The sequence below is a fragment of the Hipposideros armiger genome, unplaced genomic scaffold (genome assembly GCF_001890085.2).
Source record: "Hipposideros armiger isolate ML-2016 unplaced genomic scaffold, ASM189008v1 scaffold_21, whole genome shotgun sequence".
Classification (NCBI taxonomy): domain Eukaryota; kingdom Metazoa; phylum Chordata; class Mammalia; order Chiroptera; family Hipposideridae; genus Hipposideros; species Hipposideros armiger.
In genome coordinates, this window is record NW_017731371.1 from 548,920 (window position 1) to 566,758 (window position 17,839).

The 17,839-nt window shown below is 43.0% G+C and overlaps 2 protein-coding genes across 2 annotated transcripts in view; one reads left to right on the forward strand and one right to left on the reverse strand.

The window, feature by feature from the left end:
* Positions 1–8,736, reverse strand: part of LOC109379021 (translation initiation factor IF-2-like) — a 15,867-nt gene extending 7,131 nt beyond the window's left edge. Inside the window, exons 1-3 of the mRNA XM_019635307.1 lie at positions 8,588–8,736; positions 699–873; positions 4–586 (exon numbers count right to left, since the gene is read on the reverse strand). Coding sequence (XP_019490852.1) covers positions 4–586; positions 699–873; positions 8,588–8,736 — 907 coding nt within the window. The remainder of the gene's footprint in view (positions 1–3; positions 587–698; positions 874–8,587) is intronic.
* SNCAIP (synuclein alpha interacting protein) overlaps positions 141–17,839 on the forward strand; it is a 150,522-nt gene continuing 132,823 nt past the window's right edge. The window contains exon 1 of the mRNA XM_019635308.1: positions 141–223. The gene's annotated coding sequence lies outside the window, so the exon portion shown is untranslated. The remainder of the gene's footprint in view (positions 224–17,839) is intronic.

Consider the following 17,839-nt stretch of genomic DNA (forward strand, 5'->3'; position numbering starts at 1 on the left):
CGCCCCGGGGGCCACCCCCGCCTGCGCGCGCCCTTTGGGGGGCTCGGGGAGCGGCGCCGGAGGCCCGGCCGCATTGTGACGTAGCGGGGCCGCGGCAGCGCCTCCGCCGCCCGCCGGCTCCTGCGGCGGCTGTTCCTGCTCCAGGCGCCGCGGTCCGTCCGTCTGTCCGTCCGTCAGTTAGTGGGTCCGCGCTCGGTAGCCGCCGGCGCGCCGGGAGCCGGGGGTGAGTCCAGGTCCAGGGCGGGCGCCGCAGGGGGGCGGAGGCGGGGGCGGCCAAGCCTTTCCAAGTTTGCAGCGGGCGACCTCGGCGGGTGTTGCCCCTGCTCCCCCAACCCTCGGGCCCCCTTTGTGCGGCGAGTCCCGGCTGCTCCGGCAGCGGCGGCGCCTCTGCAGAGACGGTTTGGGGGGAGGTCTCTATAGTAACGGCGGCGGCGGCGGCTTTTATTCGGGGGAAGGGGTGTACAGACCCCTCCTCGGTTTCCGAAGGATTGTTCTTTTCATTTGCCCGTTTGATGGGCTCATTATTCTTGCTGCCACCTCGGACCGTAGCGGAGGTAGGAATGGGCAGTGCCGCCGTTCCTGAGAGCTGAGATAAGGGAGGGCGAAGTAATAGTACCAGCAACAGTACCAACAATAGTAATCAACGCCAAAGAGGGCCACCGGGAGTTGCTGTCGCCCAGGGGGAGCCCCTCGCTCACCAGCACCGCGGCTCCCTGGCTGCGGGGGTCCAGCTCGGGCTCAGACCGCCTCCCGCCGGCGCTGCCCTGCGTCCCGGGCCGGTCTGTGTCAATCAACCTGAAATGTTTCTCTCTTGGCCTTCTCTTGTGATGACTTTCATCTGCAGGTGGTAAATGAGGTGAGCCGGTATTTTGACTATTGTCAAACGCCACGTTTTGTTTATTTCATTTTTACGAAAAGAAAAGAAGGAAAATTATGAGCCATTACTGGCAGCCATACAGTTTCCACAGGAAATACTAGCATTCTTTGAGGAACACGCTACTGCTTGCAGAGAAGAAAGTCTTTAGGAAACAAAAAGGCAACAGCATTGTTGCTCATTTTCAGTGGACCGCTAGGAGGGGGAAAACGTGTTGTTGTTTTTCCTGTGGGAACATTGCTTTCCTTGGGAAAGTTAATTAAGGACGGTTACTGTGGGGGTCCGTTTTTCACTTGCTGGTGGCTGGGGCCCCCTCCTCTTGGCTGTTACTGACAAGTGCCTATCAAAGTACCCAGGGAAAAGGAGAACCACTGCAGGACAGTCTCACCGCACACCACGTGCTGTGGAACCCAGGCCAGGGTGCAGTTTGCAAAATGAAATAAGGGCTGTCTGGGGAGCTTTATGAGGATTACATGTGTGCAGAATCTGTCAGTTCTCCAAGGTGTCACTCTAAACACGTAATTTCCAAGCACCACTTTTCCTTGCTGAATCTACAGGAAGGCAAAAACCTATTCCTCTCATTGTGGAGCAGACATCCCAGTTGGGAATGAGTTGACATTTGTAGTTCATTTGTACATATTGGAATTTTAAAAGGCAAAGAGAACAAGGTGTAGGGAAGCAGTATGCTAATGTGTTCACAACTGGGAGAGAATTTCTAGTGGGTATTCCTGGTGCATCTCAATGTTAAATTACATGCAGCGTGGTCAGAGTGCATGGAGACACCTTAAAGCTATCCTTAAAACTATTTGCAAAAGGTGTGACATTTTGGTACCAATTACAGAAGTCTCTCCGGAAGGCCATATTAACTGAAGATTACCCATATCCAAACATGTAGGAGTTCCTAGGTCTTGATTCAGAAAGAGAAAGATGGTGCTTCTCTTCAGGTTCTTTGGACATCCCAGTTAGAAATGAAGTATAAAAAATAAGGGATATAATTTTGAATAGAAATGTCATTGTCTCCATAGCAAGTATTCCATGAGGAAAAGGTAACAAGATAGTATATTTGAAATGATGCTGCAATGGTTTTGACATTTACCATGTGTTGATGTCCAAAACGTAGTGACTAAAACCAATGAATTTCTCTGTCTAGGTCACAGCTTAGTTAATTCCAGGCAGTCATTCTGGTGCAGGTGTGCAGTGGAAAGGCAGACCAGAGGCCAAGAAACTTGGTGTGCGCTGTTGTTTTGGAAGGAATTGTAGCAGCACTTTACTGCTCCTAAGAGGAGGGAAACCCACACAAACATCTAATACAAACAGATGATCTTTGATATTATCAAAGAAAGCCTGAAGCTGTTTTTCTTGCCAGATTTGAAGCAGTTCTTGTCAAAAGAGGAAATCTCCCATGGAGCAGGTGCACCACTGTAAGAAACAAAATCTAACTGACTAGCAACGAGGGAGTCAGTGACACTCTTAGAATAGAAGCCTTGTTTTGGGAAGTCTGTCAGATTAGGGTTGCAAACTACATAGGAGAAATATGTCTTGGGAGAAAAATAATATTCTGGTGAAAATCTAACAGTTCTTTCTGTGAAACTTTTACCCTTATTTACTTGTTTCTTTGTGCCCCTTTGATTGATATACAAAATCACATACAAGAAGAAATTTTCTGAAAATGAATCAATAAAAATGGTTACTAATATGTATGTTATGCATGATTTTGCACTTTGTATAGATCAGATAACTAGATTTTACATTTTATGGTTTGCATCTTCTCAGCTCTTTTTTCAAGCTTTGAAAACTAACAATTAAATTGTGTTAAAATGATGAATGTTGATTGATATGATTGATGGATGGGCCCTGGAAAAGTGCTAATTGATTCCTAAATAGTCATTGTGTATTTACTTTGTGCATAGGTAGGATTTAAAAATATAAAATGCAGTCTCCACACAAGGAACTTACAAGGGAGAAAATAAGACACATAAAAAATTAAATAATGGTACAAAACATGAAAGACAATATCTTGTGATTGAGCGCCCAACACACAAAGTAGTAAATGGAATGGAATTCCTAGGAGAAAGTGACCCCAATCAACTTAGATGTCTCATCAGTTATCCTTTGCTGCATAACCACAAATGTTGCTTAAAAATCACCGCATATGTTGCTTAAAACAACCACTGTAGGCCATGATTCTGCAGTCAGCAGTGCGGCCTGGGCTCAGCTAGGTGGTTCTGCTGGTCTTGGCTGGGTTCCCTCAGGCATCTTTAATCATCTGGGGGCAGGATGATGCAGGATGGCCTCACTTATGCCTGGCAGTTACTAGGCCGTTGGCCAGGCTAACAGGTGACTGGGACATGTGCCTCCCAGTCTCCAGCCGATTAGTCCGGGCTTCTTTACATCGCAGTCAGGCAGTGTTCCAAGAGCAGCAAAAGAGCAAACCCCAATTCAAGAGATTTTTAAGCGTTTGTTTGTATTACGTTTGCTACTCTCTCATTGGCTAGATCAAAACACAAGGTCACCCCAGATTCAAGGGGTATCAAAAGACTGTACTTATGATTAGAGGATTAGAGAGAGCTACAAAGAATTGTTGCCTTTTTTTTTTTTTTTTGCAATCTACTACATGTTTGAGAACACTTGTTCTAGCAAATGTTTTCTGCTCAGGAATAGTGCATTGTGAGCTAGGAGAGATTGGTGGACCCTGCTTGTAGATAGCCCTAATTGAGGTTAGGGAATTGCCCTGTAAATCCTTGTCCTGTAATCTTTGTTCTGTAAACCATGGGTAGGATAGGAGCAATGCAATTTTAGCCATATCCTCCTGCCAGTGACATCAGGATGGTTTGGAGACAGTAGGCCAGTGGCAGAGTCAGCAGAACATTGTTGGGAGGTGACGAAGGCTCTGACAAAGGTGGAGCCGGAGAGAATGGGAAGGAAGGGATCAATCCGGAAGATCCCAAATTTAGGAGGAGGTGACTGATTATGGAGGGTTAGCGAATGCCTAGGGTCAGAATCATTCTGAGATTTTAAAAAGCTTAAGTGACTGAAAGAATGATTGTGCTGTTGTGAGAAATAGAGAAATCAATAAGTGATTTATTTAGGGGGAGGAGAAAAATTCAGTTCGAGAAAGGTTGATTAAAAGAGATAAATTGAATGTGAAAGTACTTTCTAAGCTGCAGAGTATGCTAAGAATGTTAGCTATTGCTTAGTGTTTAAATTGCAATGGATTGTGTATAGTTAAGTTTCTCTAGTTGTAAAGCAACAGAAAACAAAATTCAACATGGAGGATATCCTAAGGGAAGTCAGAAGAACCACTGTCAGGAAGGAAACAGAGCTATTCTGGTGGACTGGGGAGTAGGAACTGATGCTTTTTTTCCTGAGGCACTGCTGGAGGTCTGCCTTTGGAGTGCTCTGCCCTTGGATTTAGCATACCAGGAAAGAGATCGCCTTTGGCCTAGTTTGACTGGCATGCACACTGGAGAGCCGAGCCAGAAGCAATGATTGACAGCCCCACTAAGACAACACAAGTGGGGACCTGGTAGGTGCTTCCTCAGAGAACATGAGAGCACTGCTATCAGAAGTGGGAATGGACACTCATGGTGGCAAAACCAACAAATGTTCACCAGGGATGGACACTTGAAGATTTATTTGGGCCTAGCCACTGGGAAGCAGACAGGGCATCTTAGGCATATTTATATCTAGAGGTAGGTGCTTTAATAACAGTTAAACCCATGGTAGTGGTGGGGTATTCACAGGGATGGAGAGTAAAGAAAGAAAAGAAGGCACAGCACAGTGCGTCATCCAGGCTCTGCCATAAATGTCAGTCGGTGTTTTATGAGAGGGGAGAGGAATTCAAAACACTCTCTGTTCCTTCACCTAAGGACTCCGTCGAAGAGCTGCTCTACCAGCTTTGTTTTATAGGTGGCCAGTCTGAAATTCAGGTGTTGTCCTTGCCATCAAGTGCAGCTGTTGGGCCAGACAGAAACACCTGGCGTCTCTAACGTCACACTATTAGTCTGCACAGCATACACAGCTGCTCTTTATGGTAGGTCCTTGGATGGACCAGCTCAAACCTAAGCATACGCTTTTATAATTTCTATTGTATAAGTCCTAAGAACCCTGAAGATATTCAATAAATGCTAACTTAATACGTGTTATTAAGTTATCTGGTGCAGTAACATTTTCTAAGGTAGCCTGTCTGGCCTGGCTTTTCATTATTCACGGTACAATTTGCTGTAAAGTCCCTAAATGTCTTATATCATTTAAACGTTTTAAGGTGCTCTTATCACAGTCATGTAGGTTTTTATAATCCACCGCTCACAAAAATGACCATTTTTTTTTTGAAACACAATTGTCTTTACCTTTTGTATTTGTCAGGATTCTTAGCGGTGAGTCACAGAAATGCGGTCTATACTTGCTCAGGTAAGAAGGGGCCGGTCCAGGCTGCTGTGTTGGGAAAGGTCAGGAAGGATCCCCTTCTGATGTCCTCCTCTCTTCTTCTTGGTGGTAAAATGGCCATCAGTAGCTTCAGGCCTAAACCCTGCTGGAAAAGAGAGTAGCTCAGGATTAGCTTGAATGAGCCCACTTTGGTCCTATGCCCATGCCTGAACCAGTTCTTACAGCAGGAGGTTTGGAATACGTCAGCTGGCTTGGCCCGGTCTTGGAGCCTTTGGGAATGGGAGGGTGGTCTATGTGAGGAGTGGGGGGGACGTGGAGGTGGTGCATGGGAGTGTGGTCAGCAAAACCCTCCTACACCAAATGACCTGAGAGCAGGGAAGGGATGGCTTGGAAAAAGAAAGTACTGCAAAGAGAGTGTGGATGCTGTGCCAGCACAAACACCAGATATGTGCTATTCATTCCATCTGTTTTCCCTGGAGGGTATATCATCCTCTCGCCAAGCTACCAGGCCATAACCCTGGGAATGATCCTGATCTGACCTCCCTCCTTCCCTCCTCCATCTCATCAATCACCCGGGCCGTCTGCTGAATCTCCGTCTTTATTCTTTCCCTCCTTTAGTTTAGACACTCCTTGTTTCTCTCTTTACAAGTCGCCTCTGAAGTGGTGCCTCTAGTTGTCTGCTTCCAGGTCACCCTCCTCACGACGGCCTGAGTGCTGTTTCTGAAGAACAAATAGATAAAATCGAATCATGAGTCCATGGTCAAAAGGTACCAAGTTCTAGTTATGAACAAATAAGTCATGGGGGTGTGATAGTGACTATAGTTAGTCATAGTGTATTGTACATTTGAAAGTTGCTAAGAAAGTAGACCTTAAAGGTTCTCATCACAAGAAAAAGAATATTATAACTATGTATGGTGATAGTTGTTTCTTTCAAAACCTCATAGCCCTGGGGGATAAGTCCAAGCTCTTGACCATGAATTCCAAGGATCTCCATGATGTGTGGACCCAGCAGATGGGTAGGAGGGCAGGTGTCAGCAATGGCTTCTTCCAGCTGCCTACATGATCCCCATGCTGTGCTGACCTATATAACACTAGGGTCTTCACATGCTTCATTGTCATGTTTTTTGCCCGTGCCCTTGTCACTGTGGAATACTGTTTCTCCTTTCTTGACCTAGTGAACATCTGCTCCTCCTTCCAGACTCAACCCAAGTGTTGCTCTTTCAGGAAGCCTTAGCTGCACACTCCCGCCTCCCCCCCCACGCCCCCCACGCCCCCTGCCCAGCAGCCCAGCATCCGACTTCATCCTGGCCCAGTGGTCAGTGTACTGGTCTGTCTCTCTGAATGCCTTGAGAGCTGCACAGTGTTTTCTTTTCTTTGTATATCTCTGTGCCCCCCACATCATACTCGTGTATGCTCTATAATTTTTAAATGAATAAATAAAAAAATGTGTACTGAATTATTCATCTTTAGGTTTGTAAGGTGATTTTTTTTTTAGGTTTATTTTATTTCTTGTCACTTGATTCTCACATTTGCATCGCAGAACGTTGGACATGATGATGACAGGTTCTCTTTGGAGTTGCTGCCCAGACACTCTTTCAACAGCTTTCACAGCTGTTGGTGGGCTTGTTTCCTCCTCGGTCACTAAGAGCTACCTTAAGAAAGAAGCTGAGAAATATCAGTGGCCCCAATCTCAAGGCTAGAATCTGTGGCTCAGAGATCAGATGAGGAATAATTTTTCTTCCTACCATAAAGAGGATATTTAATAGTTAGTATTTATCAGGCGCATACTCTGTGTTGCATGCTTACCAGATGCCTTACAATTATTTTCTTATTTAATTCTCACAGCAGCCCCAGGAAGGAGGTGATATCACTACTATCATTCTTTTGCTCCATGTGAGGAGACCATGATTTAAAGAGTTGAAGTGGCTCACTTGCCACCAAGCTTCCTCTTTCCAGAGCCTGTCCAGCCACCAGACACTCAGCTGGGTTGTTGAGGTGTAGGCTCAATCTTCAACTGGGATCTTCCAGTTCATCCATGATGATGTTTTTTATTGGTGTTCTAAAATGAGGTGACCACCTCCTAAGAATAGAACATTCCAGCTTCCTCCTTTGGCCATAGATTATGTCCAAAAGACTATGGAAAAGATGTATTTAAAAAGGTAAGGCCTCCAGTACTGGCTTTGAAATTAAGATGAATGTCTACTTTAGAAATTCCAGTCGTGTTCCTATGATTCTGCTGTTGCCAGACAATACAGGCCTCTTACGGAGGTTGTGCTATGGTGTATAAAGTGCAGGCCCTCTTGAACAGGCATAGAAAAGGCTTAGCTCTGAGGATCACTCAGAAAGTTATGCTATAGATGCAAAAAGTGTGCTAAACACTTTGGAAACCACGGGAGCTCAATGCCTCTTAACCTGCTTTCAGCCTGAGAGCCTTTGAGGTTCTCATGAAAGCTATGGATTCTTTTCTTAGAGAAAAAAGTTTGTGCGTGCACACACACACACACACACACACACACACACAGACACACACACACAGAGGCTACTTTCTATGAGTTCAGGTTTTTCCAGGATCTGTGGATGCCCACCTGTGGATTTTCTGGGGCTCCACAGACTCTAGGTTCAAAATCTTGTTTAAAAACTAGAATCCAGAAGAAATACAGCCATTGTTGGGTGTTTACCATTTGCCCGTCCTTTTTTTTTTAAGATTTTTATTGGGGAATTGGGAGGATGGGAACAGACAAGTTGCTGTTGTTTTGTTCTTCAGTATAGTTGTGGAGGACGTTGCTTCACTGGCCCAAGTTGGCACCATCATTGCGCTCTTCCTGGGCGAGGCAGATCAGTCGCCGGCTTCTGGACGGCCGCTCACTGCGGCTGCTGGCCGCTCACGCTGGCTGCTGGCTACACACGGTAGCCCATGGCAACCCACTGCAACAGGGGCTGCAGCCTACGCTGTCGCCTCACGGCAGCCCAGCTCCAGGTTGAGCTGTTGTTCAGCATCTTAGCTGTGGAGGGCAGTGTCACTGGCCCTCATATGTGGGATCCGAACCGGGGCTCTCTGGCATCCCAAGCCAGCTCTTAACCAATGCGCCACTCGGCCAGCCCTGCCTGTCCTTTTTGAAAAGTGCATTATAGCTAACCAGCCCTCTCTTAACCCTGTTTTAAGTGATAGGGAATGAGGTTCAGAGAAGGAATGTAGTCTCTCAGCTGCCAAGGGGTGAGAGTGGAATTAAACGCAGAGCCCAGACTTGCGTCCCTGCCACTGCAGGCTGTGGAACAAGCTGTTACCACGCTGGGCATGAGACCTGGCTGTGCCTGAGAAATTCTGACCCTTGTTGGTCCCGACTTCCCTCAGCTGTCAACTTCCCTGTTGAAAATTGGGCAAGGGGCTGCTGCTGTTGCAAGAGCCTCCTGGAAGCTTTCCGTTCACTGTCCTCCTTCACCGAACACAGCTCTCCCACGCGCAGAGCAGGTAGCATCATACGAGCCATCCAGGCCCTACCGCTTGACCATCCCCAGGTGAGTCCCCAGCTCATTCTGAGTGCAGTTTACACACCTGGAAACTTTTACCTCAACAGATATCAGTAGAAACGGCTGCAAAGTCTCCATCTGAAACCTTCCATAAACATTTATTTGGGGGCCACTGTGTGCCGGACCCCATAGTCAGAGCTGGGGTCACAGCAGTGAGCATACGGCTGTGATTCTGGAGCTCATGGCATTTCCATCTAGGTTATATCAAGCTGAGAAGGGGGGGGGCTCACAAATACCACAAATAAAGTGTGATAAGTTTTATGAAAAAGGACATGTAAAGAACCCACTCTGTGCGAGTTGCTGTTCTTTGCAGCTTCAAAACTGGAGTCACAACGGGTCTCCCTCTGTAGTCCTTTCCTCCCTCCCTCAAGGTTTTTAGAGCCCTCCAGGTCTCCAGAAACTTAGCAGACACAGTAAGGGGGACACACAGGCAGAGCAGAGCATCTCAGTCCCCTCCTTTGCAAATGAGAAGGCAGAGTTGACCACATGACTGGCCACAGGTTGGGTGAAGACAGGCTAACGAGTAGTTGGGCTGGTCCCAGCCAGAGCATGGCTCACTGTCAATCGTAGGCTGCTGTTAATTTATTCGCGATGTGATTATTGTCATTGTTTTGGGCCTTCATGCTGTGGTCTCTCTGCTGCAAATGAGTCCGGCAGGCAAGTACTCTTCAGGAAGCAAACAGATCGCCAGCCACTGCTCCCTCTTTGCAGCCCATGATGGGCTCCCCTGGCTGCTGTCTCTTCTCTCATTCCAGTCACTTCTGTCCCTGAGGCAGCCTCCAATGTTTCCTCCCAAAGTGTCATGACTACTTAGACCAGAACTGCCTGGTAGAAATACTAATAGAATCTATGAATGTGAGCCACAGAGGCGATTTTCTGGGGGGGAAGGGAGGCACATTAAAAGAACGTAAAAGAAAACAGATGAATTGATTTTAATAATATATTTTACTTAACCCAAAATATCTAAAATACTAGCATTTCCCTATGTAATCAACATAAAAAAACACTAACCAGATTCCTTATATTCTTTTTTACCAAACTCTGAAATTTAGGGCGTATTTTATTCTTAGCTCAGACTAGCCACATGTGCAATGCTCAGTAACCATATTAGGCTAGTGGCTCCTTTATGGACTGTAGGTGTGGGCTCTGAGGAGGCCCTGGGAGTCCCAATGGGCTCAGTCACCTGGGCCTCTCTCCCTCAGCACTTAGCTCCCACCTCTACTGTTGCCCCTGCAGGAGGTGTTGTATGCGGCTGACTGTTCCTCAAACCTGGCTTGTGAGCATTGGGAATGTGTCTGTCATCTTTGTCGTCATTGTAGAGTAGCTCATTCAGGCCATTGGAAATGCATTGGTGAATTAGGGAGGGTCATTGGAACCCCAGCTTCTGAAGGGATTGGTGTGTGGGGTCTCACTTCACCAGCCCTGGCTCCACCCTGTTAATCTCTGGCGCTGTCCAGTGTCACAGAACTGCATTTGATTTGAGTCAGACTCAATAGACGTAGGGCGGAGGGTGGAGGGGGGCTGTACAGTCAAAAGGAGTAGCCTAACTTAGAATTGTACTGAGCCTCTCCAGGTCTTGGTTAGCTTTAGTTTCACCTCTTCTAATACTGAATACTAGAGGAACTTATCTGCCATCTAGTAGATGAAATCATAATGGTCTAAATTTACAGGATGACAAAAAACCAAGACCGACCAAACACCAAAACAAAACTCATCCACTGAACAAGCCTTCCACTGAGATTACAAAAGAGGCCAACTGATATCTAGAGCATTAAATATACAGGAGGGAATGGCCTGCACCAGGGAGCTGTTAGAGTCATCATGATGCACTTTCTCTATGTTTTCCAGTGGTTTTAGAGTCAACACTACCCCTGCTGAGAGAACGGGAGATTTATATCCTGAGTAATTATGCCTTTGCACATACAGTATTTAAATTTTGCAAGTGCTTCTACCCAACTAATATGCATGTGATTACTTGTCTACTTTACTCCTGATGATAAATGTCTCTTAAAATAGTTTATACAACCAAGTCTCAAAGACTGGTACCCCCATAAAACCATACTGACCACATATTCAAATAAATTCAAAGTTTGAAAATGGAAGAACATATTAGTGTTTGATCTGTTAAGTGATATAAACATTGTCTCAGAAAAGAGTATGGTTACCTCAGGCCCACTTAAAGAGTGCATTGAAATAGAAAATGGCATTAGGCCTGACCTCCATTTTACCATTGATTACCAGTATCCACCTGGAAAGCTCATTAACCTGTTTGGGGTTTTTGTTATGAAGAGTGTGCAGAGGGAACAGTGTATCCTGCTGTCACACATTGTGTAGGAGGACGATGAATGAACTCTAGAAAATGTTTTGAACAATTCCTCAAAAAAAGAAAGAAATCTATTTGGAACAGTTTGAGGGCAAGGTAGCTTGCCAATATTTTTGCAAAGTCTAAAGAGTTAGAAAAATCTTAGCACACATCATATAGTAGATAACTAAACACTAGCCATGTATAAGTAATTTGTAGATCTCTTCCTTAACAAGTCAAGGATGGTACAAAACAGACGAAGCTTTGCATCTGTTGGCTCAGGTTTTGGGAATGCTGCTTTCATTTGAGTCTCTTAAAAAAGAACTTGCATCTCTCTGTAACTGTAATATACTTCTTCCAACATGACAGCTCTGCTGTGCTGTGTTGGTGTAATTGAAAACCTATAAAAAGGCTGAGAGCTACTTTTGAATTGGCTCAGTGAACTTGGACTGGATTTGTCAAAGTGGTGAAAGGTTTAAAGGAATTTTCATAAATGAGGTCTCCAAGCTGTGTTTTAACCGTAGAATTCCAATGAACTCCAGGGCTTGTGAACTTGGAGAATAGCGCCTCAGAGAAGAGCAGTCATATCAAGATGGAAATAAATGATTCATTTTCATTCCCCAAGTTCTGCAGACATAGGCACACTTAGCCGCTGATCATCATAATTTAGCAGTACTGTTGTGCACTAAAAATGCAATTTAAAAGTCTAATCTTTAATTAAGTTGAGTACTCACAGATTAACATGGTTACAAATCTTGGGCACTGTATGTAGCACAATGTTTACTCATGTTGCTAGGAAATAGCTGAGCTCTTGCAAGTTACAGATTGATTTGGTAAGAGGAGAGATGGGAGCTTCTCACAGTAATGTACTTGATCGTTGCTTCTCTGTTTCTGTTTTATAATGCATGTAAATTCATTTCATGCAGCAAGAGTCCTTCACACTAGAGTTTTTGTTGGCAACAGAAATCAAGGCGTGTGTACCTAAGTAAACATTTAGAAGGTGTTTGAAAGAGTGATTTTTACCTAGAGCTCTGAATGAAATAAGCATTATCAAGTATTGGAGTTTTTAATGAAATGAATTTTGTTCCATTTGTTAGAATTATCAAGAAAATGGATTATTCTTTAAAATATAATTATCAAGAGGCTAATTGATGGTTTTATATTCTTGCCATTAGTGGGAAACTGTCAAATTAGTATAGAAATTTGATCCAGGTTGATGGTTTTCCAAAGCCATTAAAACTGCCATGTAGGAAATCAACTCTGCTATTCTTTTCTCCTTTCCCTCCCTTTGGCAAACCTCGCTGCATGACACATTGTACAATAGTTTTTAAAAATGCAAAGCTAATGCTTGCACAGCATGAAAGAGAGTACCTATGCCAGCTCGCTTGCCTTGTCCCTGAAAAAGATGAAAGATTTCTATGTGCTATTTCAGTCAGGATCAGGCACGAAAAAGTGGCCTCTCCAAGCTCAAAAGCAGAACTGAGAAAAAAACCTACAGGGACCAATTCCCGTTTGATCTATTTGAGGCTGGCTGGCCCTGGTACATGGGGCTGGTATTTCAAAGCAGAAGCTCTTCCTAAGAGATGGAAAATAGCAGAATACTTGATCTTGGAGGCATAACATCAGGGCAGGGATGTTCCAGGATTTTATTTATTCCAGGATTTTACCCTGTATTCAAGCTCAGAACAATGTGGTGAGAAGTAGGGGTGGGTGCTGCTGAGGGAAGGAACCACGACTGCGTTACAGGATACGTGCCTATCACCTCTCTTGGTCATTCACACAATTTTAACTTCCCTCTGGGTAATTATTGACTCCTTCCTGTAGAAAGGCAGTTGTTGATTTAGGTAAGAATTGTTTTCTCAATCTTACCTAGCACAGTTTCAGGTATGTGCTGTATGATTAATATATGTTGGCTGAATAAATGAATCCTTCAACGTGTCTTGCAAGTAAATCTATTAATAAGACCTAAGGTTCACTCCATTGCATTAAGCAGAGGTTCAGGGCTTGGCTTGGCTTGGCTTCTCAAAAGATATCATCATGTTGCCTGTGTTATTTATACTCAGAACATTCCTCTGAGGCACGATACTGCCAAAGAAATGGGCAAAATGCCATGTGATAGAAGGTTTCACTACTCAGCTGTTAGTTGGAATAGGTGATGGAATTGTAAGAGGCCTAATACCCGCTTTGATAGAACTTTTGATGCTAGAAGGGAATTTGGAGATTTGACAATAATGAGATGGAAAGGTAAGATAACAAAACTGGCACACATATTACAAGCTTCTTGGTGGAGTGTAATTTCCTATCCTCACTGTCTCCCAAGACACCCAGCAGCATGCTTATAAAACATGCTTGGGATAAAGATGGTGGGTAGGAGGCAGAATTCCATACTGGTTATGAGCATGGACTTGAACCTCATAGCAAGCAAGGCCTGTCTCAGCCTTTTGTTTACCATGTGTGAGCAGTTTACCAAACCTCTTGATATTTAATTTTTTTTCTTTCACTAACACATTTTTATTGACTACCTCATTTATTCAAGGTGAGTTTCGGATGATTGGAATAAAATGGGAATAGTGGATATCAAATCCACTCTCTTCCTTTCTCTACCTGCTCTGTGTGCTGAGATGTTTGGACTAAATCATCAGGTTCCTTGTGCTCTGGCTGTTGGTTGGGTTTGGCCAATGGGAGGCAGCAGCATGAGGTTAGCAAACAGATGCAGGAAGAGAGTTTGAGTTGTTTATTCCCTGGGTTCCCTCCTTACCTGATCACCTCCTGCTACTGTAGGCCACAGCAGCTGTCATGCAGGCAGCTCCCTAAGGCTGCTTTCTGAATCCTGGTAACTGTGCCCTTCTCCAGATCCTTCATGCTGATAAATCCTCCCTGTAGTCTCACTGGTTCACCACGCCATCTCTTGTAGATTCTCTAAACCCTGCCTACACCTTTGCAAATGGTCTCTTAATTAAACTCCCCTCAAACTGCATTTGAATGTGCCACCAGTTTCCTGTTGGGAACCTGAAACAAGTGATTACCTGTCTCAGAGGTCCTTGTAAGAATGATATGATTTAGGTAGACGTCAATGCAATGATTGGCTTATAGTAAGTATTCAACAAGGTTAAGTACTATTATCATCATCAGTTGTTTTTTGTTTTTTTTACAAAGTTTTGGGTTTGCCATATTAATGGTTGTTGCGTTGTTTTTAAATTTTAAATAGGAGAGAAGAAAATTATCTTGCAAATGATAAAAATGGAAGAAGTGAAACATAGGTGAAGAGTTGAAGTCACACAGCGTTTCAATGGCAAAACTAAAAAGTGAATTAAAGATTTTTTACCTTGTTTGTTGGCACAGGGTACACAGTCACAACATGCCTGTAAAGGAAAGTTGTAGGTATTTAGTAAATTAAAACATAACCTACTACTTGGTATAATTGGGTATGCCTAATGTTATAAACCCTGCTCATCATCACTAAGTAATGATTGGGTTGAATCAAGGACAAATCAGCATCTTCACTTCATTACGGTAAGGGCTGGCATTAAGCATTTTCACATCTGTACCCTCTCTGTAGTTTCAAGGCAGATGATTCTTAGGACTGAATTTCTTGTAGGCCCTTGAAGGTAGGTCTGTTTATTTATAATTAAAGCTGAATAGGAAACCAGCACTATGATGCTTGTAGAGTATATTTTCTGCACATAATGCATTTTTCTGACTTCTATCTTAGAAGTCTTCTCATTCTTTAGTCACGTGATATAGGTCACTCTGTGATATTTAGAGTCAGCTTTGTCTAACTTATAGTACACTCATTAAACTGTTTGGCAAGAATGAAAATTAACAAATTCCTGAAGAAGTAGTGGTTAATTTGAAAAGGAAAACAACAACTTCTGTCCATTTTATATAAATTTGTCATAGTTGTTGAAATTTCAGACCATATGGATGTATCTTTCAATGTCTTGGGAAAATCGTGTACATATTCTTAACAAACTAGAAAAAAAGTGAATTTCTTAAATGTCTCTGTTTTATAATTAAGTAGAGTCAAGAGAGGAATAGTAATTTGAAAGGTCTTTTGATGTCAGTCCAGATAAGGGTTTATAGATTGTCCCTTCTGTTCAAGGAGCTAAGTAGGTAAAAACAAATATCTTGTTGCCAGAAGACCTGATGCTTCTAGAAGGAATGATTGTCATTTAAACATTTGGATCTCTTTTTATTCTTTAGCATTTTCTTAAAGTCAACCTAGGTAGGATTCCTGTTTTCTTTCATTATAAAGACTAGACCTTTCATGTATTGGGCACTTAACAAATGTAAACTTTCTCAATTATTTGTCTATAGAGCTATCTATCATCTGTCTGTCTGTCTATCTATCATCTATCTATCTTTAAATTGTCCTTCTTGGAGGAGATGCCACAGCAAAGGGCCACCACGATCTCCCATTTGATCCGAGTGAAGCCTCCTGTTGCTTCATCCCAGCCCTCTACTTCTGTTTAGATTTCATCTCGTCCCATTTTTTGCCTTGAGTGAAATACAGTGGCATTTTCACTGAGAGAAACTAGTGTATTTGTAGTAATTATTATTCTAAGTGATTACACTGTTCTCACCACATCAGTTGGGTTGACATGAGTGCTAGTAATGTAGGAATAAAAATAAATCTTATTAGATTATATTGAAAATATCACATTATACCTAAGAACTTTCTGTGGCTGCTTGCCAGACAGAAGTCTTCATGCGTTCTTTTAAAGTAGAGTAATTGAAAGTGTTTGCACATACAGGACACATTACTTTATGCAGTCATTCTATAAACATGTGTTGTCACCTTTTCCTGTGTAGATGCAGTCTTTTCCTTCTAGGAACTTTCTATCTAATGGAGGAGAAAAAATTGTATATCAATAGTAGAGGCATAGACCAAGTGCTAAAGTAGGAAGACAGAGGGAGCAATGAACTCTACATGGAATTGAGAGGAAGGCGGTCAGATTATCAAGGGCTTCCCAGGAAAAGCGACATTTGATTTAGAGTTAAAGGTCAAGTGGGTGTTTGCCAGGAAGAAAATTTAGGGGAGGGCATTGGGGTCTGACAGACTTGGAAAATTGTATTTTGATGTGACTTCACAGTAAGATATATGATGTGGAGTGGCAGGAGATAATGCTAAAAAGATGACAGGAACTAAATCTTGACCCATTTCCCACTACGAAAAAAGGGAGCTTATATGTACTTTTCAATTAATGATATTAATAAAATAATCCTACATAGATTCTTGCATCATTCATTATCAAAGCTTATACTATCACCTGTGTGGGTGACTTTCAAATTTTTATCTCCAGCCCCAATTTTTATCTCTAGCTCTTTGTCTTAAGGTTGTCTGCATTTTTATTTTTCATCAGCTCTCACAAAGTCTACACCACCAAAGTAAATATACCACCTTTCCTTCAGTATCTTGGCTTTGTCCCAGTTTCTTAGTTTAGTGAAAGGCCCCAATTTTCAAGGATATTATCCAAACACTTCCTCTTCTTATATCTTCCCTCCTCAATATCTCCCAACATTAAAACATTCAACAAGTTGCCTTATTAATTAATTAATTTTTTAGATAAAAAAATATTTTATAAATGCAAAAACCCCCAATTTGTTTCCAGGGATTGCCATTCTTATTTTTTTCCAGAATATCTTTCATTGGAAAAACAGTCAATTAAGAGAAACAGAATAATGCTGCTGCTGCTGCTTTTTTTAAAAAAATCAGTTTTAGGTGTACAACACAGTGCAATAGTTATACTTTTTACCCCTCAGAATGACAAGCCCCCTCCCCCAATCTGCTGCCCCACTCCACCCCCACATATCATACATACCTATTAAAATTCCATTGACTCAACTCCCACACTGTACTCCACATCCTGTGACTATATATATATTCAATTATAGTTGACATACAATATTATACAACTTCAGCTTCAGGTGTACAGTGCAGTGATCAAGCCTCTACTCCATCCATGAAGTGGTCTCCCTAACAAGACATGTGACCATCTGACACCCTACAAAATATTTACATTATTAATTATAGTCCCCGAACTGTTTTTCATATCCCTGTGGCAATATTGTAGTTACCTATTTATGCTGTCTAATCCCTTCCCCTTTCCCTCATCCTTACCCCCTTGCTGCTAGCAACCATCAGTTTTTTCTCTGTGTCTCTGAGTTTATTTCTGTTTACTCTGCTCATTCATTCAGTTTTTTAGATTCCACATATAAGTGAAATCATATGGTATTTGTCTTTCTCCGACTGTCTTATTTCACTTAACATAATAGTCTCTAGGTACATCCATATTGTTGTAAGTGGTACGATTTCATTCTTCTTTATAGTGGAGTAATACTCCATTGTATAAATGTACCACAGTTTCTTAATCCAGTCGTCTACTGATGGGAAGTTCAGTTGTTTCCAAGTCTTGGCTATTGTGAACAGCGCTGCAATGAACATAGGGGTGCATATATTTTTTCAAATTAGCGTCTTGGGTTTCTCTGGATAGATACCCAAGAGTGGAATTGGTGGGTCATACGGTAGTTCCATTTCTAATTTTTTGAGATACCTCCATACTGATTTCCATAATGGCTGCACCAGTCTGCAGTCCCACCAACCGTGCACCAGGGTTCCCTTTTCTCCACAATCTCACCAGCACTTGTTGTTTGTTGATTTATTGATGATAGCCATTCTGACCGGAGTGAGGTGGTATCTCATTGTGGTTTTTACTTGCATTTCTCTAATGATTAGTGAGGTTGAACAT